At 57.7% G+C, this 23,610-nt stretch overlaps 1 protein-coding gene and 1 long non-coding RNA gene across 2 annotated transcripts; one reads left to right on the forward strand and one right to left on the reverse strand.

Annotated features, from left to right (window-relative positions):
- The first annotated feature begins 307 nt into the window (after positions 1 to 307).
- On the forward strand, positions 308 to 6,881 carry LOC125338085. Its single transcript, XR_007208178.1, has 3 exons — positions 308 to 397; positions 5,382 to 5,482; positions 6,769 to 6,881. It is a non-coding gene; the product is annotated as an uncharacterized LOC125338085 (long non-coding RNA).
- A 1,532-nt stretch (positions 6,882 to 8,413) lies between these two features.
- LOC125338063 (green-sensitive opsin) lies at positions 8,414 to 12,750 on the reverse strand. Its single transcript, XM_048328400.1, has 5 exons — positions 12,178 to 12,750; positions 10,417 to 10,585; positions 9,979 to 10,144; positions 9,633 to 9,872; positions 8,414 to 9,472 (listed from the first exon to the last, which is right to left on the reverse strand). The coding sequence occupies exons 1-5, from the start codon at positions 12,536 to 12,538 to the stop codon at positions 9,341 to 9,343; spliced, it is 1,068 nt and encodes a 355-aa protein (XP_048184357.1). The 5' UTR covers positions 12,539 to 12,750; the 3' UTR covers positions 8,414 to 9,340.
- Positions 12,751 to 23,610: the final 10,860 nt, after the last annotated feature.

The following is a 23,610-nucleotide window of genomic DNA, read 5'->3' on the forward strand; positions in this document are numbered from 1 at the left end:
TTCCTCAACACGGTTCCAGCAGCCAGGACAAGCGTCCCTGGAGTCGGGAGGGGAATTACGGCTGAGCCCGGGGCCGGCATCCCCGGCTCTGGCTGTTGCCCACGTGCTGCCCCTGTTAGGGGATATTTGCTGTGCTGGAAGTGACTCCCTGGGGACAGCCCCTCTCCCGTGCTGATGGAAAGGGGCCGAGCTGCAGCTGCTGTTTCTCCTGACGCACAGGATGCCGTCCCTGGAGATGCTCCAGTGCTTGCAGATAAAACCCCATCGGTTTTCCAGCTCGGGGACGTCCATTCCTGTCACCATCACTTGTGCCAGGCCACAACTCAGCCCCTTTGGAGGAGCCACCAGCACGTGCCTCGTCCCCGTGTTTGGGGTCTCATCGCCCACCCCATCCTGGGTGAGAATCCAACTTTGGGATCACCGGGATGGCCCCCATGGAAAACAGGGATTGCAGCCCAGGCTTTGCAAGGCAGAGGTGGTGGGACCAGGGCAGGGATTCAATTAGGCACCCAACGAGGCGAGGGGAAACGAGAGGCGAGGAGGAACGAGCCGAGGAACGAGCCGGGTCACGGCTGTGCCGGGGAGGCACCGGGAGAGACGGGAAAGGGTAAGGCCTGATCCCGGGAATGTGAACCTTTAGCAGCACGGGTGACAAGCCTGGCAGCTCTGCTTGCCTCCAAAAAACCAAGGAAAAGATGGTGATGAGCCGCCGGGAAGGGAAGAAGGAAGAGAAGCAGCCAGGGAAGGGTGCCCAGCTGGGGGAAACAGCGGTGGAAAGGGCGGAGATGGGATGAGGGAGGGATGAGCAGCAAGGAGGGGACACCCGGGGCCGGGGGAGGTGTGTGGGGACTGTGGGGCTGCCGAGCCGCTCCTTTGGGGCTGGCACGACCCGTGCAGAGCCCCCAGTGCTGGGTTTGGCTGGGGGATGTTCCCAGAGCCGTGCCCGGAGCTGCCGTCCCCCATGCCGGCCGGATTCGCTCCGCTCAGTTTATTGCTGTGAATTACGGACGGCAGAGGGGCTGACTCAGCCCCGGAGGCTGCGGGGACTTTTTACACCTCCATCAAAGCTCCGGGTCCCGCTCCCGCCTGGGCTTGTCCCCGGCTGTGTCACCGCGTGCTGGGACCGCCCATGGGGACTGCCCCAGGGGCTTTGTGCCTCTGTGGGGCTGCCCGAAGTTGGGCAGAGCCCAACACCTGAGCTCAGCTCTGCCTGTGCCCAGGGATGTGGGGTGGGAGGGTCCGGAGGGGTGATGGCAGCCCGAGGTGGGCATGGATGAGCTGGGCAGCTGCAGAGGGTGACTCAGTGGTGGGGGCGTTGCTGCTGGGTGGGGAGAAGGGGTAAAATTCGGAATTATTTGTGTAAGGAAAGGAGAAAGCCTCGGCTCTCTGCTGGGGCCCCCCTGCACGGCTCTGTTTTGGGGGCGAGGGTGCCCCAGGATGTCAGGATGGGGCTGCCCAGAGCTCTGAGGAAGTTGTTTCTCTTGAGGCAGTTGCCGAAAATCCCTCGTTGTCCTGGGAAATGTGGATTGTCCCTGCCTGTGCCAGTCCCATCCTGGAAATGCATCCCTGGGGGTGCAGTGGATGAAACTCCTGGGGGACAGGGGGTCCCAGGGAGGGGAAAGTTTTCTTCTGGCATTTGCTCCTCTTTAGTTAAAGGGAGTGGTGTGGGGAGGATGAATGAAGGGCTGAGCAGGGGTTGTGGCCGGGTGGGCTCGCAGGATGCTTAATTACCCCGGGAAGCTCGAGGGCAATGAATACTTCATAAAGCCAGCAGTGAATTATTAATTATCTATTTATTAGGGGCAGCTGAGATGAACCCCTGGGACAGGGACCGAATGGGGACTGAGCAGGGAAATTACCTGCTCATCATCCCGGAGGGAGCAGGGATCCCGTGGGGCCCCTCTGGCAGGAATTTTGGGGGAAAAGTGTTCCCTAAAGCATTACTTAATTTGTTAATCACCTGCTGAGCCTCATCAGGCACCTGGAAAATACCGGGAAGGGCCGAGATCGGGTTTGGAATTGTGAGGGAGGGGGGAACGAGCAGGACAGGTTGTGGCAGAATTCCGTGTGTTCCCCGAAAGGACCAGCGGAGAAAACAAAACCAAACCCCCAAATCTGAGCCCAGGGTGACAGCTTGGCTGCTGTGGGGCTGTCCAGGGGTGCAGGAAGGGAGGAGAGGCAGGGCAGAGCCAGGCACCGGGCGCAGGAGGGTTTCAGCTACCCCTGACACATCCCAACCAGGGAGAAATCCAGCTCAGTCCTGAGCGCCGGACTGTGCTGCAGGAGAGAAACGCGGGGAAAAGGAGCTGGGAGTAAAGCCGGCTCTGTAAATCCCTGCTCGGGGGGTGGCAGGAAGCGCTGGGGGGCGGCGGAGCAGCGCCCGGGGCCGGGGCTGTCGCATCCCGGCTGCCGCAAGGAGCAGGCTCTGCTGCCATCTACCTCCGCCGGCAGCCGCGGGGCTCGGGGCTGCCCCGCTGCGCTGGGGAGCCCAAAACATCCCGAGCCGAGGCTGAAATGTGCTGCGAGGAGCAGCAGGAGCTTTTGGGTTCTCCTTTCCAACCTCAGCTTCAGCCAGCGCTGGCTTTGCTCTGTGATCTCCCTCCAGCATCAGCCCAAGGGCTCCTCGCTGGGAATTGCCCTGATCCCTGAGGAGGAGGAAGAGGAAAGGAGGTGGAAAGATCCCCTTGGCACCACAATTCACCAAGGCTCTGCTGGCAAAACCTTGTGTCCCTCCAGCACCGCCCCCGAGGGCACCAGGCAGTGCCTGTTTGGGGCATCAGCATCCCCCGGCACCAGACGAGGCTCTGCTCGAGCCCTGCAAGGCCAGGCCACCTCCCTGCTGGCCCCTCCCTTCCCTCCCTGCTCCCCAGTTCATCCTTTCCTCTGCAGGGACAGGGCAGGACTGCACATCTGCATTGCACAGCTGGCAGGGCACATCTGGGTGGGATATTCCCCCAAAACCCCCAGCTAATCCCACTGCCCGCTGTGCTGATCCCGCTGCAGCAGCGCTGGGATGTCCTGGTCCTTCCCGTCCTGGGATGTCCCAGTCCTCCATGTCCCGGGATGTTCCAGTTCTTCCCGTCCTGGGATGTCCCAGTCCTCCATGTCCTGGGATGTCCCGGTCCTTCCCATCCTGGGGTGTCTCAGTCCTTCCCTTCCCTGCTCCAGGCCATTCCCCCCTTGCTTTTTGTGCTCAATTTGTAGTTTTGTGTCGCTCCCCGCCCTGAAATCCCCGCTCCTGCTGATGTTCTCTAGACCTTAAAGAATATTTAACCATCTGGTAAATTATTTATCCCTCGGAGGTTCGGTGCGCTCGGGGCAGCTCGGGGGCCCTCCTGGAGAATTAACGAGAGCCATAAATCAAAGAGACATTGGAGAAATTTCCCATTCCCGGGCGGGACCCCCAAATGCCACTCGCAGGGTGGGAGCCGGGCGCTGCCACTTGCTGCTGCCACTTGTTTAGGAGCTTGTTAAATTTAGAAGTTAAATAGACTCCAGGAAGCGGATGAGACACAGCAATTGCTGGCTGAGGGGGAAATTGGGTGGCTGCCACCTCCTAATGCTCCTTTTGAAGGTGTTTTTTTCCCCCGGCTTTGCAAAGCACCGCCATCCATCCAGCCCTGGGGGAGGAGGAGCCGTGGCTGTAGCTCCGTGCCCGGGGGATGGGGACAGCGGCGCTGCCCGCTCGGCAGGGCCGGATCAGGCTGAGCTGGGGGTGGCAGAGGGGACAGAGGTGCCCCCAGGGGCTCCTGGCAGCGCTGGGGGTGTAAAAGGCCGGTGGTTTTTACCTGTGGTCCCTCAGGTGGGGTGGGGATGGAGCGAGGTCTCTGCATCCCGCTGGGATGCTCGGGCTGTTCCTGCACTTCTCAGGGCTCTGCTGGTCAAGGGACAGTGACACGTCCTGTCCTGGGTGTCCTGAGAGCCCCAGGAAGGGATTGGGATCAGAAGGAGGCCCAGGGAGGAGAAATCCAGCGTGGGGCTCTGCCCAGAGCACAGATCACTGCTGTCACAGCTTTCCCTCCACACTTCTGCTCCCCCTGCACCCTCTGGGTGAGATTTTAGCAGGGTTTGTCCTTATTCCCTTCCTCCAGGAGACCCCAGGCTCACCCTGAGGGGCACAGAGGTGTCTGGGACAAGCCCCTGGGAATGGTGGGACCCCTCCTCCAGCCGGGACCAGGACAAGGTGTCCAAAAAGGGCCCAGACAGACTCCAGCCCCCCTTCAGTAATAAATGAATTAATTTATCTCCCCGTGGGATGACGCAAAGCTGCAGCCAGACCCCCGAGGTGGGAGGTTCACCCCTCCCTTGCTGCTGCCAGCCTGCCTGAGCCCTGCTGCTGATTCCCTGCAGAAATGCGAGTTTTGGTTTATCACGTCTGCCTGGAGGGCAGCAGGAGCTGCACAGTGAGCTGGGGGAAAGCACAAGGTAATAGAGGTATTTATTAAAGCAGGGAGGGAATTCATATGCTATTCCTGCTTTTTCAGCTCTCAGTCATCACCGAGGGGAGAGGAGGAGTGGGCAGCCTATGCAGGAAATCGCCAGGAGTCTGTTTTCTGCCCATTTGTCAGTCTGATGAACAAGAAAAATATGGGCAGCCTGGGTGAAGGAGAAATGGAGAGTCTGGAGGAGGCTGGAGCGTGCTTCTCCACGGCCAGGAGCAGCCCCAGGGGCATGGGGAAGCCTCCCTGGATCCCTCTGGAGCTGGGGGGATTGTCCCACCAAGGGGCTGGGGTCCCTGAGGCTCCTGTGGTGTTTGCAGCGAGCTGAGAGTGGGAGGGTGGGGAGGGGGAGATGGGAGAGGAGGAGATGGGAGAGGAGGAGATGGAAGAGGGGGCGTGGGGGGAGAAAAGGGGCTCTGGAGGGGATGGGCTGGAGGAGAAAAGGGGTTTGGGATGGGATGGGATGGGATGGGATGGGATGGGATGGGATGGGATGGGATGGAGGAGAAAAGGGGCTCTGAAGGGGAGAGGCTGGAGGAGAAAAGGGGTTTGGGATGGGATGGGATGGGATGGGATGGGATGGGATGGAGGAGAAAAGGGGCTCTGGAGGAGATGGATTGGAGGAGGAAGGGGCTCTGGATGGAACAGGCTGGAGAAGAAAAGAGACTCTGGAAAGGACAGGCTGAAGGAGAAAAGGGGTTCTGGAAGGGAAAGTCTGGAGGAGAAAAGGGCTCTAGAGGGGCTGAACTGGAGCAGGGCCCTGGCAGTGGGATGAGGACGATCCCAGTGCCCAAAGGCATCACCCCAATCCCTGCAGCCCCCCTTGGGAGGCCCCCCCAGCTGTTGGAGCACCGGAGCGTTTGGCATCTCCCGGAGAGGAGCACCGGGGAGTGCAAACCCACGGAGCATTAAGTGCTAATAATTCCCTCCTTTCATTTGCAGTTATCCACCTACATGCGAGGGGCCGGGATTTTTGCTGACACTTTCTGGCTGGGAATTGAATGCTGCCTGAATCATCCAGCCAGGGCCATTTGTTCATAAAAGTAAGGAATTGCTGTTTGAATCCTTTTATTGCTGCTAACGTGACACAGGCGGCCGTGATGGATTCGGGCTGGGGATGTGACACAAACGTGGGGGCTCGTGCACCCTCCTGGGTGGGAGGCAAATTCTGCCTGGGTCTCTCTGGGCTGCTGGGGCTGTGCAGGGTCCCCCTGGCCCTGTCAGGGGAAATCCTGGCCTCTCCCAAGATGTAATTCCAGCAGTTTTTCCCTTAAGGAGCAGCTTTTCCCCCTGGTATGAGCATCTGGGCACCCCAGAGAGGGATTTGGCCCCTCCAGCGCTGTGTGTGATGGCACAGAGGGAAGGGGGGAGTGTTTGAGGGTTTTAATCTTGTTCCCAGAGCTGCTGGAGTGGCTGGACAAGGAGATGTTTTTCCTTTGGCAGAGACAAATGGGCAGAGCCAGACCCTCTGGCACGGAGCTGTTCCTTCTACACTGATGGGATAAAAATGTCCTGGGAGAAATCCAGGCAGTGCCATTCCAGCCTGGAGGGGTCAGCCCTGGGCAGGATGAGGATTGTGGGGAACAGCACTGGGCCAGGACCCTGTTTTGCCCCTTTTTTGGGGGTTCTGTCTGTGCCCAGGGCTATGGGGCAAAGACCAAGAGCAGCTCCTCACTGAGACTCCCCTCCTCATCCCTGAGGATGCTCCAAATCAGGATGTTATTAACTCCGAGCCGCTTTTCCCCGAGTGCTGCTTGCACAAACGAGAACTGATTTAAAATGAATTGAGCCAATTACTGCACTTTTCCTAAACCAGCTGACGGCAGTGCTGGGATGAGGAGGAACGATCCCAGCTGCAGAAGGATGGATGGGAGTCAGACACTGAAGTGCCCTTTGGGCCCCAGATTCCAGCTGTCTCAGTTCCCTGGATAAGTCTGGCTGCTTTCCTCAGCTTGCATCTGAATTTTGGTGGCAGCAGGGCCAGGCCAGCGGCGCTGGAGCAGGTGGTGGTGCCTGCTCTGGGGGGGTGGTGCCTGGATGGGCCCTGCTGGTTGCAAATGCAGTGTCCGGATACATCCATGGAAAAGAAGGAGATGCTTTGTGCCATGGAAGGGTTGGGTCTGTTGGGCTGGGTGAGGTTTGGGTTTTTGGTTGTCTGGTGGCTGCTCCTCCCCTGCCCCCATGGTTTGAAGAAATCAGTTCTGAGCTTGGATATTTTGGGGTTTTTTAGGGATTTGGTCAAGGGGAATGAGTTCCATCCTCATCCTCAGTGGCTGCTGCAGAGGGGTCCTTCTCTCAGGACAGGTTTATTTTTCTACTCCCATCGAAGCTTCCAGACACAGCAGCTCCTTTGCACCATGGATGAGCCCAACCTGCCTGCACTGCTGAGAGCGACAGGATCCCAGAATCCCTGAGGCTGGAAAAGCCCTCCAGGATCACTGAGTCCAACCTGTGGCTGATCCCCACCTTGTCACCAGCCCACAGCACTGAGTGCCACATCCAGGCGTTCCTTGGACACCTCCATCCCCTCTTCACTCCATCCCGGGCACACTCCAGGCAGGATCCACCTTGGGAATGTCCCTTGCAGCGGGACAGATGCACCATGGAGGTAAAACTGTTCTGCTGGGGTTAATTCTCCATGGTGGTGTGGGCAGTGGCACATCTGGAGAGCAGCTGGATGGGCAGTGCAGGTGGGAACAGCCAGGAGGAATCGCTGCTGGAATTGCTGCTGGAATCGCTGCCGGAATCTGCCGCAGCACCACGGGGCTGGACTCTGCTCCCTGCCTCTCCTGCCCATGGGAATTCGGCTGCAAAGCCTCAGCCCACTCCCAGGCTACCCAGAATTCCCTGCCAGGGATCACAGACTGCTCTTATCCTCACCCAGGGCCGTGTGGATTCCTGGTGGATTCCCTGTGGATTCCTGGTGGATTCCCTGGGGGTCCTCCCAGCATCGCTGCGCCTCAGCCCTCAGCCACAGGCAGCAGCCCCGGGCTAGAGCTGCAGCATTTAAAAACAATCCCAAACACGGGGGATACATGGCCAGGCCCGTTCAGGAGGCCCAGGGCTCTGTTCCTGGGACACTTTTTAGTCCGGAGTCCGAGGGGAGGTAAGGGATGCCGAGGGCTCCTCCACACGTTCGGTTGCTCGCCATGAAACAGCCCCAGTGCCCCTAAAGGAACTAAAGGAAACGGGCTCGGGGCTTTGTGGGGAAGGAAAAGAGGCTCCTGGGATGGGCAGAGTGGCCATGAATTATTCAGCACAGGTGTGGGAGCTGCTCCGGGGCAATCCTGGCTGGGAACCCCGAATTTGGGTGGGTGCAGAGACAGGAGGGTGTCCGGAAAGCCGGGCCTGGGGCTGCCCCCTTCCCCCTCCCCAGGCCCTGCTGCTTTGGGGCAAAAGGTGGTTCCTATCCCTGTGTTCCCATCCCAGGGGCTTCTCGCTGGTTTTGGTTGCTTTGGACCCAAAAAGGAGGAAAAACACCGGAGAGGGCAGGTGTGAGCTGAGAAGAGAGGGGAGGAGGGCGAGGTTCTGGCAGCGATGGCACGGGGATCGCTCTCCAGCCACTCCAGAACGAATTCCCTGACACAGGGAACAATTTTTCCCTGACTCTGCCAATTCCATCATGATGCTGCCTGGAAGGGCCCTGCAGGAAGGAGAACTCGAACTCCCTGAGAAGCTCTCAGATGAAGCTTCATTTAAGGCTACACGGGGAAACCTTAAATATTAAAGGATAGAAACCAGCAGCCGGGCAGTGAGGGCTGTGCCCTCTCTGTCTCTTTTTGCCTCTAAACACCTTTGGCGCTCCAGCTGACGGGGCTGTCACCTTGTGGGGATGGTGTCACCCACAGATCCCCCTTCCCACGGCTTTTGGGACAGCTCCAGGCTTGTGTCTCCAAGAGCAGCTTCGTGTTCCCCCAGCTGGCCACCAACATCTTGTCCCCAGAGCCCAAGAGAAAGGACAAGGACTGAGCATCTGTGTTTTTCTCTGTGCTGCTTCTGTTTATTTCTTATTTTTTTAATCCCTACTCCTTGACTGCAGACGTCCTTGTGCTGACACGAGATTATTTATTTATAAAATATGTACAGGAAAGCGCTCCGGTCCCGGCCCCACCCTCCAAGGTTGGCTGTGCCTGTCCAGCCAGAGCAGAGGTGGAAGGGGATTTCCCTGCCTTGGAATCGGGAAGAGGAGGAGAAAGGAAAGGGCTGAGAGGGATAGAGACTTCAAAGGACATGAGCAAATATTTACAGGTTCCAAGACAAAAAAATATATCTACAGTGTTGTCTTGGGGATAGAGGGAGTCGGGCTGGAAGCGGAGCCCGCTCGTGGCTCCGTTTGTTATGTTGATTTATAGAGACTGCGGGAATCGATTCCTGCTGGGAATCCCTGGGCGGGAGCGCGGCTCCGGAGAGCCCTGGGCTTGTGCCCTGGTGAGGGGCAGGTGGGGCCACCCCGGCCACAGGGTCCTGCTCCTGGGGCTTTGCCAGAATATTCAGATTTTTGCAAAAGAGGGCTGGATGCTCCTGAGCCAGCCTCTGGAGCCCAGGGAAGGGCGATGCTGGTGGGGAGTGGGGCTCAGGCAGGAAAAGGTTTGGGGGTCCCCACCGACCGCTGCTGTTTGAACCCAATGGGGACAGGTAGGGACAGTCCCCCAGAGGTGACGTGCTCCTGGGAGCTGGGGCAGGGCCCTGGGCTCCCCGGGCTCAGAGTGGCAGAGCTCAGAGTGCCACGTGTGGGTCCCTGTGGATGTGTGGGGTGGGGTCTGCGTGGGGGATGCTACGGCAGGACGGGCACAGCTAAATTCTCCTGCAGGGGATGGGGCCGGGGCACGAGGGAGTGTCTGTGGGGCGTCTGTCTGGGTCCCTGAGCTTGGCAGGTCACCCCAGTTCAAACTGTCCATGGTCTATGCAGGTGATACTTGGCTGGACGAGACAGAGGAGACCTCGGTCTTGCTCTGGGATGCGGTGGAGGAGGTGTCTTCATCCCCAAAGGGGTTCTTGCCGCAGCAGATTGTGGTGATCATGCAGTTACGGAACTGGGGAGGGAGAGAAATGAGAATGGTGGCACTGGGGGGCCAGTAGGGACATGCTGCAGGACCAGGAGTCCCTGGATGGACTGAGATCCAACCCCTTCTGGGAAGGAGCAACGTGCCCCAGGAGCCCCCAGATGTGCTGCTCAGCCCCGGGGCATCTCACCTGTTTGTTCATGAGCACGTAGATGATGGGGTTGTAGAGGGAGGAGCTCTTGGAGAAGAAGGCAGGCACTGCCATCAGCGTGGCCGTGAAGTCGGCGCCCTTGTTGGTGAAGATCCAGAACGCCACCACGGCGTAGGGCGTCCAGGCCATCATGAAGCCCAGCACCATGAGGATCACCATCCGCGTCACCTCCTTCTCCGCCTTCTGGGTCGTGGCCGATTCCTGCTGCTGGGCAGCTGCCTGTGGACAGAGAGGGTGGTGAGGGGCAGCTTTCCACCCCTGGCCCACGTCCCCCATCCTGCCCGAGCCGCCTGCCCTGCCCCCCTCGGTCCCCTCCGGCCGTTACCTCCCGGACTTTGCAAACGAGGCGCCCGTAGGAGAAGAAGATGACGATGACGGGGATGATGAAGTGGATGATGAACATGTAGAGCACGTAGGACTCGTTGTGGAAGTCAGGGTTGTGGGTGTAGTAGTCGGGCCCACAGGAGCACTGCATCCCCTCCGGGATGTACCTGGCAAGGGAGAAAGGTTGGGATCTGCTCCGGGACCCTCCTTGGGGGCAACAGGGATGGAATTCCCTGAGGACGGGGGATGCTGGAAGGGTGGCGCAGGTGGTTTGGGTCCACTCGAGCGCGCAGTGCCAGCTTGTTGTGACGCTCCCTCTCTCCCACGGGAACGGGGCATTCATTTCCCTCCTCCGAGGCCGAGCGCTTCCCTGCCAGGAGCCACCTGCTCTCTGCGTGGATGGAGGGATCCAGGAGCTGCTGGGGATCCTCAGACTCACCTGGACCAGCCGAAGAGCGGCGGGGCGGCGCAGGAAACGGCCATGATCCAGGTGAAAGCGATGCCCATCACGGCGTGGCTGGCAGAGAAGCGGAAGTTGCCCATGGGCTTGCAGATGACGATGTAGCGCTCGACGGCCAGGACAACCAGGGACCACAGGGCGACCTGGCCTGCAGGGAGGAGAAGGAGAGCCCACGGAGTGGTCAGAGCCCCTCTGGGCCCCACCTTCCCTTGGTGCTCCCAGAAGAGAGCAGAGGGAGCTGGGGATCGGCGTGGGATAAGCAGCATCCTGCTAAATAACTGGGAATCCTCCACCCGAAACGTGCAAAAGCTCTGGGAGCCGAGGGGATGCTCAGAGCAGAGGAGGGATCACCGTGGGGTTTTCAATAAATTAAGAATCAAGGGGGTGAATCCCACCTGGGCGTGGGGAAGCACAATTCCCAGCAATGCTGCCAGATGCCTCCAAACCTGTTGATTCCTTTAAATGTGCATTTCACGAGCCTTCCGCTGGCGCTGGATCAGGGGGAGGCCCAGGGAGGGGAGGCTGCGTGGGTGGGCAAAATTGCACATGTATTTATGAGGGATAATTAAACTTCAGGGGATTTGGGAGCGTTTAGCTGGTGCTGTAAGCCTGCTAATGCCCCCAGCTGTGATAAGCTGCTGATAACGACACCCTGTGCTGGGATTCGCTGGGGACCTGCTGCTCGCACAGCCGCTGCTTCCCAGCCAGCTTCCTTCCCTGGGAACAGGAGCCTCCTCCTCCTCTGAGAGGTACAAGAGGCTCGCTGAGCAGGAATGGGGCAGACTTTGGGGTCTTCTGACCCCAAAACCAAGCCTTTCTTTGCTCCTTGGCTTGGATCAGGACATGCAGCTGTGCCTTTGGCAGGATATCCATGTTTTTAAAATGTGTATTTTCAGAGCAGCATCATTGTGGGAAGTGGCCTCGTTTAGGGGAAGGAAAGCAAAGTCCCCGTGGTGGCTCTGGATCTCTCCAACCAGGACTGTTGGCTGTCAGATCCATCACGAGGTGTGGCGTGGGCAGGGCTGGCTGCGTGGGTTCTGGCTGCCGAGTGAATTTTCCCTGTTTTTCCACAGGGCAAAGTGTTGGCGGTAATTGTGTCCCTGAGAAATGCCTTGAGGAAAATCCCAAGGGCACCCAAATTTGGTGCAGCTGGGAAAGAGCTGAGCCATCCCTAGGGAGCTTGGGAACCCCCCTGCATCCTCCTCCCCTTCCTTCTGCTCCTGGAGAAGCTCTGAGCTCTCTCATCTCTCCCTGCCTGGAGCTCTTCCGTGGGGTTCCCTTCCTGAGGGATTTCTCTTCCCTTTCTAAACCCTCCATTTCCCCAAAAAGGGAAGCCTTTGGGCAAAGAAATAATCATGGAATTGTGAAAGTTGGGAAAAGACCCCTAAGGTGATCAAGTCCAAGCCTGTGCTTGGTCCAAGCTGCTTGGCGCTGATTCAGGAACATGCTGCGGTCATCCCTGGCAGGTCTTGGTGCGACACCCCAGTGACCAGCAGGGCCAAGTGACCCCAGGCTGGATCCTGCAAACAAGGATCCCTTCCCAGGCTTCCTTTCCCTGCCACGATGCCATGGAGGAGGTCAAACACGCAGAAATCTGTTTTCCTCCCCAGTTTTAAGAGCAGGGTGAGCCCCACATGAGGGGGAACGATGCTTCACATCCCAGCAGTGCCACGAAGGGATGGAACCGGGCTCCCAAAGCCCTGGAGAAAGAAGCCCCAAGCCCCCATTTCCAGCCCTTACCTCCCAGCGTGGCGAAGAATCCCTCCAAGGCACAGCCCATGGGGCCGAAGACGAAGTAGCCGTTCCAGGCAGTGTAGAAGGTGATGGTGAAGCCAAAGCAGGCCATGAACAGGTCAGCCACTGCCAGGTTAACCAGGATGTAGTTGAGGGGCTGCCGGAGCTTCTTGTGCTTGAAGGTGACCAGGAGGGTGAGGAAGTTGATGGGGAAGCCGGTGGAGATGAGGAAGAACATGTAGCAGCACACGAGGTTGTATTTCCAGGGATCGGCCAGGTAGTACTGCGGGTACTCGAAGGGGCTCCGCACTATCCCTGTCTTGTTGGACATAGGCACGTAGAAATTGATCCCCTCCGTCCCGTTCATCCTGCCCTCGCTACGGGAGCTGCTCTGCCGGAGGGGTTTTTCTGCAATGAATTGCGTTTTGACCCTGATTAATAAAAAAAGGGAAGCCCCACCCCCTCCCAATGCGGAAAACGCGCAGTGAGAGGATTCCCCTCCGATCTACAAAAATGAATGAATTACGAGGAGCAGCAAAAGGTGAGGGGATGGAGGTGGTGCCCTGCCCTGCGCCGCGCTGGGGGCTGGCGGTGCCGCGCCCCGGGGTGGTTTTATACCCTCCGGCCTCCTCGAGGGAGGGGGGAGGCTGACGAGGGGCTCGGCTAACTTTGTATGACAAGGGCAACGGGATTGAGAGGGGTTGATGGTTTAAGCACCCTCTAAGCAGCCAGTTGGCCCCAAAACCTGCATTAAAGCGTATTAATTGCCATTAAGTGTTTAATGTTGTTTAAGGGGGCAGGAAGGGATGGGGTGGGGAGCCCTTGGGAAGAGGGGCAAAGGTGGGAGGAGCAGTGGGGAGTTTGGGAGTGGCTGCCGCGGAAATGGGGCTGTGCTGGGGGCCCACGGTGTGTCACAGGTTTGGGTGTCCCTGGGTGGCTGAAGGATTCCGTGTGACCACCTGGGGACTGGGGAGTGGCCAGCTCTGCCCCACTTGGGGAGGAGGTCACTGGGGGAGGACTGGACTGAGCTCTGTGGGTCTGAGCTCTTGGCTGGGCTCTGTTTCGGGTGTCTGGCTCAGTGTGGGGGCTGCTGGGTGTCCCCATCCAAAATCCAGGCTCTGCTGACACAGCCAAGGGCCTGGAGCTGGGCAAAGGTAGGAGGGGAAGCACTCCCCATCCAAAGGTAATGCAGTTGGTAATTTTTTTGGGAAATGTAGCGTTTTGGGGCAGGGCTCTTGGTTGTGTGAACCTGATCACACCCCTGGTTGTGCCTTGGGGCAAAGGACACCGCTGATGTCCTGAACTCCCTCCAGGGAGTGCAGAGAGACCAGCCCAGCCTGCGAGAGCAAGAGGGATGGAAGGGAGCTTCTCCCAGGCTCTCAGCACGGAGTGTGGGATCCCCATCCCAGCACACACGAGCCCGGGAAACCCTTCCCAGCAGAGCCAGTGCCAGCTTGGAGCACCAACGCTCCACCTCATCCAAGTTCTTCTTCACCATTTCCTCCTTCTGGGTCATGGGTGCTCCTTCTCCAGGGGACCTGCCTAAGGCGCCTTAGGGAAGCTCTTCCATTAATCCCGGGGATGTGGGGCGTTAAGGGAGCTGATCGGATAACGAGGTAAGCTGGGCCTCCTCCTCCTCACTGCCCTCCCCAAGGCACGGCCCATGGAAAAAGTCACCGTTGTCCTGTGGGATGAATGAGGTCTCCTGCACGCCTGGAGCGTCTCCGAGCTGGAGGCCAGGAGCGGAAGGCTAAGGGGGCGTTGGGATGGATGGTGTCCTAATCCCTGATCCGCCTGCGGAGATGCAGCGGGAGCAGAAGTAGGACGTGGTGCAGGGAAGTGGGTCACGCCAGCCTCAGGTGCCCCGGGACCAGGGCTCCCCACAGGATGGATGTGACTCTTGGAATCATCTCACCATGAAATTCTGCTCCAGGTCTTCCTTGAGGGCATGAGTGGAAAGCAGAGGAGTGCCATGGCCTTACACCTCACAAAGCTTTCCCTGGAGGAATTTCCTGCCCCTCCTGGCCATGGTCAGGCTCCAGATGTACAAAAATCAGGCACATTGTTGCAGAATGAGTTGAATACCAAAAGGAGAGTCCAGAAATTCTAATCCACACAACCAGCTGCGCATCCACCTCAGTTCCAGTGTGTCCCTCACAACTCCCATGGGAGAAGGCGACTCTCCAGCTCCAATATCTCACTCTGATGCCCCACCTTCAAAAACACTTTGCCCTCGCCACCAGTGCCACCAGCAGCCCAAAGCTCTGGTGCTTCTCCAAGGTTTTGCATGTGGACGTGGGTATCCCATGGGAAAGTTGTCACCTCCCATCCGTTCCTGGCACCCCTTTGGGGTGTCCCGCCCTCTCCTAAAGAGTCAAGAGTTGAGGGTGGTGCAAAGGAAGGTGAGGGGGGAAGAGGGACGCGGAGTCTGGGTGCTGGGGGAACACTCAGCTGCGCTTTTTGGGAGAGGGACCTTTCGTGGCTCAGCAGATCCTCTCCACTCACCCTGGCAGCTGAGTGTGGAGGAGATTTGTCTTCGTGGGTGGTTCCCAGACATCTTTCACAGGGACAACTGGACCAGAACCGTCAACTGACCATCAACGAGACCTGGACCAGGCCCTTCCCCTTTTTGGGAGCTGCCTGTGGAGCAGGTAAGCCTGAGTCACCTGTGCTCTGTAAGAGGGCTGTCCCCTCCCAGCTGTCCTCATGGACATGTCCCCTTGGGTCACTGCCCCGAGGCCGCTGGATTTAGAGCTCTGGGCAGGTCAGCGCAGCCGGAGCAATGGCCAAGGCCTTGAATAAACCCAGAGCAGGGAATGACACCGGTGAGGGTGGCTGGTCCCTCCAGGACGTGTCCTGAATGCAACCTGGCTCCTGCCGCAGCCCTGTTGCAGAGACGGCTTTAATTTGGTGTCTCTTAGCGGGGAAAGTTATGGGCTGCTCTCTCTCCTGGAGAGCTCCCGGTTGTTTTCCGCGCTGACTCTGTGACAACAGCAAATTCCAGGCCCTGCCTAATGCGGGAGGAGAGCTCTGCTGCCTCTGTGTTTGTCCTCAAGAAAAGGCTTTTCTTGCCCCTTGCAGGTCTTCCTGCTTTGCCAAGCGCTTTGAGCTGAGATTGTCTCTCGTTTGTTGCTTGTTCGTGCGCGGCGTGAGGGGGCCCTGAGCTGCTCTGGGCTTTCATGTCCTGTGTAAAGCAAGGAATGATAATGATAATCAAATAACCGGCCTGCACAGAGCCGACACGCTCGGTTCACAGGGATCAGCGACAGGCAGAGCTCACATGGCAGAGCTGGGTTCCCGGAGCCCTGCTGGGCACAGGAGGCACAGGAGCTGCTTGCCCAGGGGCACCTGGGGAACACCTGGCAGAGCAAGGTGGAGGGAAATGCAAAAGCACAACAAATCAGTCATGAAGGGAACATCTATGCTGAGCTCGTGGTGCTGGGCTGATGCACAGCCCCGTGAACCCCGGCCGTGAGCACGATGCTGCCTGCGAGGCTGAGCTCACTCCTGTGCTTCTGGCTGGTTTTGTAACCAGTGCTGCCCTGAATCTCCCTCCTGTGGGGGCTCATTCCTCCTCAGTGGGCAGGAAAAGAGGGAGGAAGGTGTCGCTGGGTGCCCTGGGAAGACCCCGTTTCCCATATCACATAGCAGCCACCCAGGGCTGCGGCGCTGAGCTGCTTAGGGCGGGCTGTGAGCTCCCTCGCCAGGAAAGGGGTTAAGGCAAGATAAAGCCAGAGCGTTATAGAGACCATATGGAGGGGAAGAAAACCCTTTATCCTGTAATTGGATTCGCTCTGCGCTGGAGGTGAGGCTGAGCGGAGCTGACAGGCCGTGATGGGCGAGGCGCTGCCAGCCGCCCGTCCAAAGCAGGATGTGTGTGCACAAACTTGTAGATCAATCCATTAGAGTGGATCAAATAGATTTAAACGTGTGGCAGGGAGAAGGAGGACACTGATGTATTTACAATTGGGTTCGCTGGGCCGGCCCTCCCCCAGCAGGGATTACCTGGCCATGGCTGGTGGCTCGGTGGCTCAGTGGCCGTGCCCCGAGCACCCACCCAGGGCAGGGGCTGGGGGTGCATGGGGAGGTGCCCTCGCTTCTGCCCCAAAAAATAAGCGTGCACAGCAGGCTGTCTCCTGTCTCTCATGCACAAAATTGGAGCAGGAGGGACCCAAGCTCCTGTTTTCCATGCAGGTTCTCCATCTCCATCCTGCTCTAGGCTCTCCCCCCAAGCCATAAAGCAGCTGGGATGTGGGGAGAGCTCCCCCACGCCAACCTCTTCTCCTGGTATTTGCAAGCTCTGTCATCTCCCAGCCTTTTCCTCCCACTGCTGATCCAGGTAATGCCTCTCCAAGCGCTGTAGGATTTCCTTGGAGACACAGGCGCTCTTTGGGCCCCATCACTTCCCTGCCAAGGAGCTGAGCAATCCCGGCTCAGCTGCTAACCCGCTCCGCTCCGTGTGGTGCTGTCAACACTTCTCCCTCGGTGACAACCCGGGGCTGTGGCAGAGTGGGCAGGTGTGCAAGACAGTCCCCCCGGCCCTGCAGCGAGGAGCAGCCGGCACAGCCGGCAAATCCCGGCAGCTCCGGCACCGCTCCCGGGGCTGTTCCTTGAGCAAGTCGTGCTCTGCCAGGGGCGATGGCAAAAACGCCGCTCTGATCTTCCCGTCTGCAAACTGGAGCCAGTCTGGATTTTGGGCTGGTTTATGGGCTCTCTGAGGTGTTGGGCAGGAGTTGCCAGGGGAGATGGGGGTCAGGGATCTGTGTCCAGCTCTCCTCCTTTGCCTGACCAGGGGCAGGTGCTGGACTGCAAAGTCAGAGAGGCAAAGGAAAGGCTTTTCCCGCATTCCCGAGGAATGCACGTGCACGGCACCACCCCTTAGCCTACAGTGTCTGCTCGAGCCCGGCTGAGCCGCCAGGAAAGGGGGTTCAGGCACACAGAAATAATCCAGCTCTTTTAATTTGTAAATCTCATCTGAAGTGGAATCCTGCTACTCCCGAGGGCCTCGCTGCGGCTGCTCATGGGCCTCCACAGTGACGCTGTGAACGCGCTGCTTCGTTTTGTCATAACTGGGTCAATTTGGTTTTTTTTCTCTTTCTAATACAAACCCTTGGTTTTCTCAGTGGAAGTCTGGAGCCTGCTGTGACACGGGCAGCTGGGTTATAATTTTATGGGAATCAGCATGGAGGAAATTTGGGGGTTGCCTGCTTGTTTCCTCTTCCCAGCAGGGCTGTTCCCTGGTGCCTGGCTGGGCTGGCTCCTCGCTCCAACATCCCCAGGAACAGCCTAACTGGTGTCCCAACTCCCACAGAAGCCACATCCTGGTGGTATTTTTCCCTCAGCCAGGTGCAGAGCCCCCTTCCTGCCTCCTGCTGCATTCCAAGACCCCAACTCCTCTTGGTGGTGGCCGCGTGTCCTGCACCGCGATTCATTTTCGTCCTCTTCTTGCCATCCCTGCTTTAAAGCCTTTTAGGGATTTGCTCCAGACCAAATGTGTCCATCCTCTCCCTGTGCCCTTCATCCTGTAATTGGATTCATTTCTCCCATCCAGCCCAGGCCGGGCTGCTCTCCAGCCCTTTATGTAACGGCGCTGGCTCCGGCTGCGCCGCTCTGGGCTTGACCCGCAGCCACCGACACTGGCGCAGGGTTTGCTGCACACTGAGTCCCATACAAGGGCCCAACAACCCTTTTCTTGGGCAGTCCTGGCTCCCTTTTCCCTCTCCCGTGGGATGTGGGCTCTCTCCAGCCTCTGCGTGGCTCGTGCCGCAGTTCCATCCCTGCACGATCCCTCCGAGCACGTGGAGCTCCTGCTCCAGAGAGCCGTAAATGCCACAGCCTCGTGCAGAGGAGCACAGGCAGGATTGTCTGGAAAAATGATGGATTTTCCCAGCCCTTCCATTAATATTTATTCCCCTTAATTCCCAATCTTTACAGTTTAGCTCTCTAAAGCTTTTGTGGTTGAGAGGCTTGCGCTGAGGTTGCTATTCCGCGCCTAAGCAAAATATCCACGGATTAAACGGGCATTTGATCAGAAGTGAGCCCTGTGCTGGGATCAGGCCTGGCTGCCCAGGCCCCAGTGGCTCTGCAGATCTTTTTGCCATACCCCAGCCAGGATGGATGTGCTGCTGTTCCTTGTCCCCAGGTCTCTCCCGGGATCCCTCACCCGGGAGCTCGTTGATCTGCCACGTCTGAGTCTCTTTTTCACTCCAAAAGCCATCCAACTCTGCCTCCCTGTTCCTCCCAGGATGAATTGGTGCCTTGAGAGCCAGAACCCTTCTCCTCTGTGGCAGATAAACGGCCCCTGATTGCTGAGGGGTGCTGGGATGAACAGGGAGACTCCAGGGAGAGCACCAAATAAATCCTGGGCATCGGGCATCATCCACTCTTGGGAAAACTGCTGGCAGCTGGCACTGCTGAGCACAGCAATGGCTGGGCCCCTTCTGTCCCTGCTCTTCTTTCTTTCCCCTCCTTTTATTCCCCCCTGCTTGTTTTCCCTTTTCTTTTTGTTTCCCCTTTCTTTTATCTTTCCCTCCTTCTCTTCCTCCCCAATTATTTTCCCTGCCTTTCTTTCCCCCTCTCCTTTTCCCCCCTCCTTTTCTTCCCCCCACTTCTCTTTCCCTCCTCTTCTTCCTCTCCAATTGTTTTCCCTGCCCTTCTGTCCCCCCTCTCCTTCCTTTCCCTGCTTTTATTCCCTCCTGCCTGTTTTCCCTGCCCCTCTGTCCCCCTCGATGGGCACAGGAGTGGCCGCTGTCCCTAGTGAGCACCCGCAGATCCCGGTGCTTGGATGCTGCTCCCACCTCCCCTTTGCCAGGGGAACACCTGCCAGCAGCCAGCCCGGCCTTTTCTGAGCCCTTCACCTGCATGGGGCTGGACTTGGCATCCCATGGAGGAGAAGGAATATCGTCCATCCTCCTCCTGCTGATGGGATGGTGTGAGCAGCCCCCCAAAAAAGCATTTGGGGCTTTTCCTGGTGCCTTGGTGTTGTCTTGTAGTGCTTAACCTGCTCCACTGGTGTTTGATATGGGAACAGGGCAGGGGAAGGAGGGAATGAGGCAATGAAAGGTCAGTGGGTGCCTGGAGTGTGGAAAAGCTGAATTCCTACTCATCAAATCGAATAAATATCCCCTGTGAGCACGGCAGGGATCTCTTCGGCTGAAATCTGAGTGATTTCCCTGCCTCTGAGCTCAGCCCAGGGCTTGGCTGGGCTCCCCCATCGCCTGCCTGGGGTCACAGCACCCCAAAAGGACAGTGGGGTGCCCAGGGACATCACCCAGCCCCACGGGACAATCCAGTGACAGCCCCTCCCTGGGCGTGAGGCTGCATTTTGTACCATTCCTAAAAATATTCCTGAGCCCTCAAGTGAAAACCGGGTGGCTCCGATTTGAAAAGCAAAATGGGAACAGCTGAGCTGCATCCCGTCGTGTTTTCTCACCTCCTCTCCTTTCTCTCTTCACTTCTTCCAGATCCGGGAGCGGGTGGCAAAGAAGTGACCAAAAATGTAGAGAAACGAGGCAAGGAAATGTTTTTCTCCTGTTTATTTCTTTTTCCTTGTTTGAGACAAGAGAAAGTTTTTATAAGCGCATTTGTTTTATTAGAAAAAGGGGTTTTTAAAAATGTGGGGTTTTTTGGTTTTTTTTTGTTAATTCCAGTGGAAGAGGATTGTTATGGGATAGGACATTTTGGTCAGTGCCTGTCCCCTCCAGCCCTTGTAGGGAAGCCAAAACCACCCAGGCTCTGTCCAGAAAACCATTTTCCCTCTCTTTTGTACTTCCATGGAGAAGCTGAGGCAGCAGGCAGAATTTCCCCAGTTTTGGGGTGCCCAGGTCACCTCAGGGCAGGTTTTCCAGAGAGGCTTTGGTGTGAATTTTGGGCTGTGAATCCCAGTCCTGCTGGGATGGAGCTGCTGCAGCGGAGCTGCTCCTCGGGGGAGCTCTGGGAGCTGCAGGTGCTGAGGGGCCACAAGAACAGGTAGAAGTGAGATCATTGCCCCTGACAGGCTCCTGACCCTCTGCTGCTCCCCCAAACCTTCCCCTGCTTCCCCACACCTGCCCTGCCCTGTGCCCACAGCCCCTGGAGCCTCCAGAGTGGGAGAGGGAGAAACTCCACGAGACAAATTCCCCATTAATCTGAGATCATCCTTTGCTGTCAGAACCAGGAGCTGAACTGGTCTGGGGAGTCAGCAGGAGCTGAATCCTTCCTATTGATCCTCACCCAGCCAGGAATTGCCAGGAATTACCTGGATTTACACCAGAGCTGTGGGGAGGAATCCAAGTGGGATGGGGAGAGGAAGGGGGAAATCCGGGCCCTTGAAACATTCACGCTGCAAATGAACACGTGCTTTAAGCCTGTGGTTCTGCAAAGGTGTATCTGGCATTAATATTTGGAAAATGGCATTAAAATCTGCCACTGGTGCTTTATTCATCAGGAGCCTGTGAAATCTGCACCACATCCACGCAGGGGCAGCAGCTGCAGGATGTGCCTGGGCTGGGAGAAGGAGGTTTCAGCCCAAAATGAGCTCCTTCCCACTTGACCTCGCTGTGTGACCGCAGCCCTTCAATCCTGTGCGAGGTTTTGGACCCATCTGCCTCCAAGCAAAAATAATTCCATGGGAGTGGGGTGAGAATGGATTCCTGTGGGCTCCAGGAAGGGAACTGGGGGTAGCGGATGGGATTTTTGCAAGCCTAATGGTGGGTCTGGCAGGGCTGTGGGAACAACTGGCCCTGCACAAAGTCCTGTCCCCCATTCCCAGCTCCATCCAAGCAGTGTTGGATGTGGGGGAAGAGGAGGATGTGGCCCTTGGTGGCTCTTGGAGCTCTGATGCTCAGCCCTGAACTGGAAGCTTTGCTGGGGACGCCCAGTGCCTGCCTGGGTGAGATTTTAGCCCTCCCCACTCCCCCAGGTGCTTTCCCCAGGCTCCAATTCCACATCAGGCTCCGATCTCCTGCCCTCCTGCATCCCTTTGGCAAACACCCCGAGCCTGGAGCAGCTTGGAGGGGGAAGCACAGACATGGAGACAAATGCTCCGTGCTGCTGGCACGGGCAGCTCGTTCTGCCCCTTGTTCCTTGACACTGCAGCTGGTACCAGGCCTAATGGGCTGCACTTCCAGTGCCAGTTTCCTGGGAAAACGACTCCCAGTTATTCCAAACGTTTCACTTTAGGACCAAGCAGAACTGCACACAAGCCCATCCTGCACATCATGTTTTTGTTGAGCCTCTAACCTCTGCTGCCACTTGGCACCGGAGCCCAAAGGGGAGTCTCGGGGGCTGCAGGTTGCAAACTGTGCCAGGGATGCAGCAGGATGGAATTTTGGAATTACAGCGCTGGCAGGGAGACCTCCAGCTGGGATTTTTTAATTTTCATTTATCCTTGTTTTGCAACCAGGATGTGCCAAAAGCTGCCTTTATGGGCTGGGCCAAGCCAGAGGCAGGAGGTGCCTCTTGCTCCCACCTGCCCTGGTGCTCCCAGACCTGGAGTCAGATCCTTTATTTCCAGCTCCACGATTCCTTGCTGTCGGAGCACTCTTGCATAATTAAGAGGTGAAGCTGGCAGGCTGCACGCAGCTAATACAGATATGATTAATTTTCATCCCTCTGTTTGATTTGGAAGGTTGTCCTTCCCGAGGCAGAAGGCTCCATCCCAGATGGATGGAAAGCTGCCAGCCGGACGCGTCTTGGAGGGACAGCAGGACAAGACATGGGAAAGTTTAGTGCTTTGGAAAAGTGACCTTTCTTGGTAACTAATTTGTCACTTCCCAGCACCATCTGCTGACTCGTCAGCTGCATCCATCATCACCATGCGAAAAAAGGACTGGAAAAGTCAACTAAAATGGGAACCGCTGTCAGATGGGGTCGGTGCAAATTGTTTAGAGAAGGGAGGGGAAAACCCCACATTTTGTGGGTGACATCCTTTCCATTCTGCCACATTCCCAGGGAGGTTTGCAGGGAGCAAAGCTGTGCTGGAGTCTCTGGGAGCTTTCCATGGCACAGGGGGTGATAAGCCGGAGCGAATGCCCAGGGATCCGGGAAGCACCTGAGTGCTGGACATGAGGTTTTCGGGAGGGCTGCGGCCCCAATCGAGCGTTATTGACGGCTGTGACAGCAGCAGGCCCCTGGTGACACCTGGTGTGCCCGTGTCCTATTGACTGGCTGCGATGGGGCCAGGGGGCAAATGGCATCCCCAGGCTGGGCAACCGCTGTTCCCGATATCCCTCCCCAGGCAGGCAGGAATGCTGCCGCTCCCCGCTCTCACAGCCCACGGATCCCGTTTGAGGCAGGAGCATTTCATGGCTTCCCAACTCGTTTTCCCCTCACCTGGCTGCTCCCAGACTCCCTCAGGAACAGCACCGGGATGTGCCTGGCCTGATCCCAAAGCCTCTGGCATCAGCTCCTGGCTGATGGTCCCAGGAGAGCACGGATGAGTTCTTGCACAATTCCCTCCCTCTCTCAGCACCTCGTTTGTCTGGAGAGGGATGACAGTGCAGGGTTTGTGTTCCTGAGGGGGATCAGTACCAGGCTCAGTGAGGATGGGACAAGGGGCCACTTGAAGACTCAAAGTGGCAACTTCTGAAATTATTGTGATTTGCAATTACAATTAGAAATATAATTGACATTCACATCCTAAAAACCTTGTCCTGCAGGCTCAGGATGTAAAAACACAAGCCAGGAGAGAGGAATTTCTCTATCTTAGAGGTGGGGAAACTGAGGCAGCAGCAGATCTGCCTCAGCTGTGGGACCACTGGGAACAGCCGAAGAAGCTGGGGAGGGAGCAAAGGGGATCTGCCTGGAAACGAGGAACTCGGCAAACTCCAGTGCAGATAACAACATTCCCTGCCTGGGAAAGCCGTTTCCATGCAGGCCAGGCAGCTGGACAGGGTCACCGGTGAGTGGCTTCAGTGCCTGTACGGGTTTATAAAGGGAGGGGAACCAGCAGGAGCATCCAGGGGTGTCAGGAGGGAGAAGAGCTCCGACCTCCAGCGTCCCGTGGCTGCACTCCCCAGGTAGGTCTTGGCACCTCTTGGCCATAGCAGAGCCAGCTCAGAGGAGGAGGAGGGAACAAAACCGATGCTGAAAGAAGGAGGAAGGTGACTTTTCCTCATCCCCATCTCAGGAGCATCGATTCCAGCAGCTCCTGCCTCCTGTGGGCACCTGGCAGACACTGGGCACTGCTGCAGAGCCGTGGGGAGCCCCAGTGCCCTCTGCGCTCAGGGAGCTGCTCTGAGCAGGCAGAAAATGACTCTCAGACAGGTCCTAGTGACAGGAATGGTTGGATTTTTTGGGAGACAGCTCGGTAGGTGAATGTCCTGTCTTGTTGCTGTGCCAGCTGCCCACCCCTCCAGCCCCCACACTGGCACTGGGTTTTGGGGGGTGAGCAGAGCTGGCACCGCTGTCCCAGCCCTGTGTGCCCACAGTGCTGAACTCGGGATCCTCCTGCGTTCTTCT

This window comes from Corvus hawaiiensis, chromosome 24 (assembly GCF_020740725.1).
Source record: "Corvus hawaiiensis isolate bCorHaw1 chromosome 24, bCorHaw1.pri.cur, whole genome shotgun sequence".
NCBI lineage: Eukaryota > Metazoa > Chordata > Aves > Passeriformes > Corvidae > Corvus > Corvus hawaiiensis.